General features: G+C 43.8%; 1 protein-coding gene across 4 annotated transcripts in view; it reads right to left on the reverse strand.

The window, feature by feature from the left end:
* Window positions 1-276: 276 nt before the first annotated feature.
* LOC113817080 (putative mediator of RNA polymerase II transcription subunit 26) overlaps window positions 277-6,792 on the reverse strand; it is a 35,458-nt gene continuing 28,942 nt past the window's right edge. For all 4 annotated transcript variants that reach the window (XM_070115618.1, XM_070115617.1, XM_070115619.1 and 1 more), the window contains exon 2: window positions 277-6,186. In XM_070115618.1, coding sequence (XP_069971719.1) covers window positions 558-6,161 — 5,604 coding nt within the window. In that variant the 5' untranslated portion in view covers window positions 6,162-6,186 and the 3' untranslated portion in view covers window positions 277-557. The remainder of the gene's footprint in view (window positions 6,187-6,792) is intronic.

Consider the following 6,792-nt stretch of genomic DNA (forward strand, 5'->3'; position numbering starts at 1 on the left):
TGAAATTATCCTTAATTAGGCACATTTCTTCTTATTATCTTTATTACTATGCTTATCATTATTCTAAATATTTCTTTTGGTGGTAATATCTTCAGTATCATGTTTATATTCTAATGATTATTAATAGCACGTCATCACTATTATTACTATTACTATCATGAGTATTTTCCTCTTAAATATAATTTGTATTATTTCTTAAATGAATACTATCAATTTCTTCATTATTTATCATTATGCAATATATATTTATTAAAGGTTTCGTTTTAAAACACTAAATTGTATGCAGTTTTATTAAGTAATTATATAAAATAGGTATCTTTTATAGAAATACAATATTTCTCTTACCTAAAAAAATGTGAAAATAGCACCATTCCTTGATTTTATTTTATTTGTTTTTTACTTATTAAAGTTCTTAATCACTAGCATTTTTGTAGTCTTCTCTTCGCCATAGTTTTACTTTAACGTTTACCCGTTTTTTTTAACAATAAAGCAGTTTGACTTTTGTTGCTAGTGGTTAATTTTGCCTTTTATTAATTTCACTTCACACGTTTTCGGTTTCACTCGGTTATTTTTTCTTCTGTTTCTTCCTCTATGTTATTTCTTTTGTTTTTTCTTCCCTGTGTTATTTCTTCTTTTGTTTCTTCTTCCTTGTTATTCTTTCTTTTATGTCTTCCTCCCTGTGTTATTTCTTCTTCCTTGTTATTCTTTCTTTTGTTTCTTCCTCCCTTTGTTATTTCTTCTTCCGTGTTATTTCTTTTTTGTTTCTTCTTCCCGGCCGTATTTTGGCTCTTTTGCCTCTTCTTGTCCCTTTTGTCTCTGTCTTCCTCCTGCCGCGTGGACGCCAGCATCAGTTTCGTGAAGGCCTGGCATTTCTTGAACGCGGATTTCCAAAGCTTTATGTTTCTGAGCGGCGACAGGTCCTCGAGGTACCTCTCCATGTCCTTCAGCGTGGCGAGGAAGGTCGGCCGACTCGATCCGTCCTTCTCCGCGTTCTGTCTGCGTAGCCTGTAGCAGAGGAAATCAACGGGGGAGATGTTCCACCGGGTGTAATGGTGGGGTCTCTTGGCGTTCGCCTCGCACGTCTCGACTGAGCCGAGGGAGGGTATCAGGTCCTGGCAGCTGGCTATGACTTTGTCGCACTTCTCGCACTTCAACTGGCCGAAGAACATGTGGTAGTAGGCTTCCCCGCCCTCCACGGTCTGACAGCATGTGAGACACTCCACCTTCGTCTCAAGTTTGGGTTTGTCAGAGGCGTTTAGGAACAGGTCAGTCTTCATGAACATTGCTTCTTTGTTGGCCAGTCGTTGGTTACTAGTTCCAGGCTTGTGTTGGTGCCGTCTGCGTGGAACAGGTGGATCACTTGTTACATCACTAACTTTGAAATCTTGCGGACAATAATGTTTCACTCTGGATCCATCTTTTGCGTTTGGATCAAAACGGAAACGACTTCCTGAAAAGGAATCCTGCGAGATCCATTTGGGGGGGTTAGGCTTTCTCTTTTGTTTGGCTGATGCGTCTGAAGCTTTCTGAACTTTTGATGAATAATTTCTTTGCACAATTTGCTCGCGATGACTTGTTCTAGGATAAGTTCCATTTGGTGCACTTGAAGCAGGATGACTACTCTTTATTACTTTTGTTTTATCTTCGTCTGGCGTGTTTATAACCGGTTCAACATCTATCGTTAAATCTACTTCCGAAATAATTTTATGGCAACCATTTTCCATTTTGGTTCTGTCTGGTGAACTCCGAGCAAAATGTTCAATTGCTGAGCTATCATCTTGCACGGTTTTCCTGCGGTAGCTGCCTTCTCTCGAGTGTCTATCTGGTGCAACTGATCCATCCTGCCTACTTGCTGTTGAACAATCTCTTTGCAAAAATTGCTCTTCGTGATTCATCTCCGTTTTCGGTACGACGGTGGTACCAACATCTGAATGGTTACCTTGTGATTCCATTTCTTCCATTCTTCTGCGATACATATTAACCCAATCTTTTTGTGGAGGTTGCTCTGGACCATGATCCTTACGCCTCACACGTCGAATACGCTTTAACTCGGGTAGTTTAGGAGTGTTTACGGGGAGTGTATGAACCATGTGAGATGGACTGGGGTTATTTGCGGGTCCACTGTTAAGAACTGCAGTTGTTTCCTCACCCTGAAGAGATTGTTCAGATGTCTGTGTTAGTTGTTTGTTAGCATCTACCGGTGGGATAGATACCTCTGTTGGCTGTGCAGAACTATTCTCTGGTGTTGTTTGAACAATCTGAGAACAAGCATCCTCAAGTGAAGGCATATCTGAAGGTGTCATATCAGCTGCAACTTGCATAGGTACTTCTGTAGAATGGATAGAAGTGCCCCCTGATATAGACGTATTTTCAGGTGTCACACTACCTACAAGCGGCATAGACATGGGTAGAGTTGAAAGCGTATATTCAGGTGTCACACAAGTAGTTGTTACTGGTGTCAAATCAGGTGTATATTGTGGAACATTCATCTGTAGCCCAACTACAGGTGGTGTATAAACATTCATGAGATTGTTCTCCACTGGTGTAGATGGTGTTACACCATTCACGAGCTTGTTTTCCTCTGATACAGGTGGTGTTAAAGCACCTACAGAATATGCACGATCACCTGCAGGTGGTTTAGGAAGAATCTCACTTGGTTTAGATGTCTTGCGATGCCTATTCTTCAAGCGTTTTAGACTTTTTGATGCTTTGAAGTCAATCTTGGGCGGTGCTGCACGAACGATTATTTTCGGTTTTGACTTGCTTGCAGGTCGAATATTACCAGATTTTGGAGTAGCACCTGTAGACTGACGAGAGACACCTTGAGTCGAACCCAATTTCGAGTTACTTGATGAGAATTCCGGTGATAGAAAGGTTCTTTCACTCGGTTCTGTCTGCTTGTTCTCTGATGAATTGTTCTCGAAGTGTGTGTCCTCGTCATCTAGTGTATGAAAGGGAGAGGAAGAACAGGATAACGAATCTTCTGTGTCACTAAGTTCATCCGTTTCTTTTCCTTGGTTTCCGGGTGTTGCAGGATCGCTATCAGGTGGCGTTAAGCGATCCTCCGGCGTATTTGAAGGCTGGAAATTGCCGGATTGAGAAGGATCTTCTGAAGGAGAGAAGACACACTGAGAGATACCCAATGTCTCGTTCTTTGAGGAGTCGTTTGGGGATTCACTTCCTCGATCCTGTTCTCTCTGCGTGTCGTCCTTGAAGGTGTTCTTGATGTGCAAAAATCGGTCAGCCTGTTTATAAACGGGTGAATAAGAATGGAGTAAGGTATTTTCCTCATCATACTTATCAATTTCGTCTTCTTGGGTTTCTGGTGTTGCTGGGATACTTTCAGGTGGTGTTAAACAACCAATTAGTGTGGGGGAGTTCACATGTAAAATGTTAGATGTATGGGTTTCTTCACAGATTTCTCGATTTGTGTTATCTGTCGGGCTGTCCTCATCCTGTTTATAAAAGGGAGAGGGATAGATTAAATTCTTATTTCCTAAATTACCACAGTCCTCTGTTTCTATTTCGTGGTTTTGTAGGGTTGCAGGGACACGATCAAATGACGTATCACAATCAACTCGCGTCAGAATACTCTCACATAGCTTCAGTATATCTTCAATTTGAGAATTGCCAGCTAGTTCAGTAACAACTGCAAGGGTTTCTCGATCCTCTTCTCTCAGCGTGTTATTTGCGAAGTTTTCGACGTCAGAATTCCGGTCAACCTGTTTATCAACGGGAGACGAAGAACACAATGGTACATTATTTTCCGGTTCGTTACAATAAGAATTCCGGTCAATCTGTTTATCAACGGGATGTGCATTATTTTCCGGTTCGTTACAATAATCCATTTCCTTTTCATGGTCTGTGCTGGTGGAGTGTCTTCGCGGAGACATCGTGTCCTCATCTGAACTTTCATCCTCCTCAAGAAGGTCAATGAACCTAAACGAAGCATCAGTCTTTCTCTTGATTCTGCGTCTACTGTGTGGAGTAGATACCGGAGTATGAGTATAATTAGCTCCGTTGTCTTCCTTTACTGCTGAGGTCTTCAGGTACGTTAAGAAAGTGTCTGTTGAGAGAAGTGTGTGGCCTTCAACCATCGGGGTCTCTTCGAGGTTCTCACTTACAGTCGAAGGGGTGGAAACGACGTTGTAGTTCGTCTGGGAGCAATCTTGCGTGCGGTTCCCGTCAGTCTTTGCCGCTGGAGAGTTCGTCTGGCTTTGAAGATTATCGTTGTGGAGATTCGGTGGATCGTGAGTATTTTCGTCCTGGGGAGATATGTCCTTGGGAGAACCAGCACCGTTCGCGTTGCAAGTCGATTCGTTTTCCTTTATCTTTTGCCTCTCATGTTGGAATTTCTTGTTCTGCAGCATACGATAACTGGCACTCAAAGGCGACTCTGGACTCAAGCCTACATCTTGTTGATTATGTTGTGGATTAGTCTCTTGTGGCAATTCTTTCTCTTCCATTGTTCTGCTCACCTGCTGAGATTTGCTAATCTGGTTCCCATCCTTGCTTGGTTGGCTTGGTTGTGCGTGCGTCTGCGTATTCAAAGGATGTTCTTTAGTTAGCGACTGGCGGCGTTTTTCTCCTATTTGTACTTGCTGTTGGCCATTGTATTGCAGATCTGGTCCATGTTGCTTATGGCCATTATGCATTTGATACTGGTGGTTCATTTGGTTCTGATTTTGTTGTGTGCGCGTCTGCGTATTCAAAGGATGTTCCTTCGTTTGCGACTGGCGATGTTTTTCTCCTATCCGTACTTGCTGTTGTTCTCTGTATTGCTGGTCTGGTCCATGTTGCTTCTGTCCATTTTGCCGATACACTTGTGTATGATACTGATACATACGGTTCATTTGGTTCTGTTGCGTGTGCGTCTGCGTATTCAAAGGATGTTCTTTCGCTTGCAACGGCTTTTCTCCTATCTGTACTTGCTGTTGGCCTGCTGGTCCATGTTGCGTCTGCCCATTTTGCCGGTGCATTTGCATATGATACTGATGCATGGGGTTCACTTGATTTTGTTGTGTGCGCGTCTGCGTGTTCAAAGGACGTTCTTTCGTCTGCAACTGACGGTGTTTTTCTCCTATTTGTGCTTGTTGGCCAATGTATTGCAGGCCAGGTCCATGTTGCTTCTGTCCATTATGCACATGATACTGATGAAGCATGTGGTTCATCTGGTTCTGATTTTGTGGTGTGCGTGTCTGCGTATTCAAAGGAAGTTCTTTCGTTTGAGGCTGGCGGTGTTTTTCTCCCATTTGTACCTGCTGTTGGCCTTTGTATTGCTGGTCTGGTCCATGTTGCCGCTGTCCATTTTGCTGGTGTGTTTGCATATGATAGTGTTGCATGTGGCTTCTTTGGTTCTGACCATGGTTTTGTGGCTTGTGCATTTGCATTTGTGACTGGTATTGTTGGTGGTTTTCTTCTCCTTTTACTTGAAATTGAGCGTGGCTTTGCAATCCTGGTCCATTTTGCCGACACGGTTGCCCAGGATGTTGTTGTGTGTGTTGTATCCCCGGTCTAGAAAACTGATGCATCTGTTGTGGAAACCGTGGCTGGTGACGCTGATTCCCCCCTGCTTCGTGTGTCTGGTAGCCAGCATTTCCGAAGTACTGGCTGTAATTCGGGCAGTGTTTTTGTAAGCTAGACCTGGAATCGTGTCCATGTTGAGGACGAGGTGCCTGGGCGTGCTGAGGACTCCTCCACTGCGAGGATACAGAGTGACTTGGGTCCAACCCCTGCTGATTTTGATGTTGCGTCAATGGCTGACTTTGCACAGGTGGTGACGTATGGTGTGGCGAGGTAAGATGATTTGTGGAATACCCAGAGGGAGAAACATATCGTGCGGTATTTACAGGTTCTTGCGATCGAACTGGAGGAATCCTTTGTTGCATATAGGGGACCTCAGTGCGCATCGCTGGCTGTGTGTGATTCCTATGATGTACTGGGTGGGTTGGCACTCTTCCATGCGCGTCTGTGGGAAGATCTGGTGCCAATTGCCCTGGCACTGAGGACTGGCTGTCGACGCGAGGACCACATCTTTCCCTCCGAGTCTGATTTAATCCCTGTGATGGTATTTTCCTACGCAGAGTTGACAGTCTTTTAAGCTTTGGCATTGGTGGCAGTGCCTCAGCTTGGCCCGTTGGTAGACAAGGGGCGGGTGCCATCTTGCAGGAGGCACTTGGCGCGGTTCTGTTGGGGAGAGAGAAATGCATCATCAATGTCGGTTTCAAGAGATTCTGCGGGGAATTTTAAAGGAAATGTGATAATAATTGATAGCAGTGGTTTCATAACCATAGTAAGAACCACAATAGCTGTAGAGAAAGAGAGGAGAGAGAGATAAACAGAGAAAGAGAAAGAGAGAGAGGAACAGAGAAAGGAAGAGAGAGAGAGAGAAAGAGAGAGAGAGAGAGAGAGAGAGAGAGAGAGAGAGAGAAAAAAGAGACAGAAGAGACAGAAGAGAGAGAGAAGAGAAGAGAAAGAGAGAGAGATGGAGATAGCGGGGGTGCGAAATGAAGTAGGGAGATGGAGGGAGAGGGAGATGGATATCTAAGGTTTGTGCTAATTGCCTTGTTGGGTTTTCCACGTATTGAAGACCATCTCGGGTGATTTGGTTGTTGTGAAACTTGAGATGTTGTCGCCCACTCCTCATTGTGTTTCCCTGTCCCCTGCTCTGGGTGTGGGTGACCGATAGTTTCGTCCCTAACTTCATTTGCATATAATTTTTAATTTCTTAACCCCCCCCCCCCAATTTACTTCTTTTTTTCACAATTCCATCCACTATTTCTTCTTTTTTAC

The sequence above is a fragment of the Penaeus vannamei genome, chromosome 37 (assembly GCF_042767895.1).
Source record: "Penaeus vannamei isolate JL-2024 chromosome 37, ASM4276789v1, whole genome shotgun sequence".
Classification (NCBI taxonomy): Eukaryota; Metazoa; Arthropoda; class Malacostraca; order Decapoda; family Penaeidae; genus Penaeus; species Penaeus vannamei.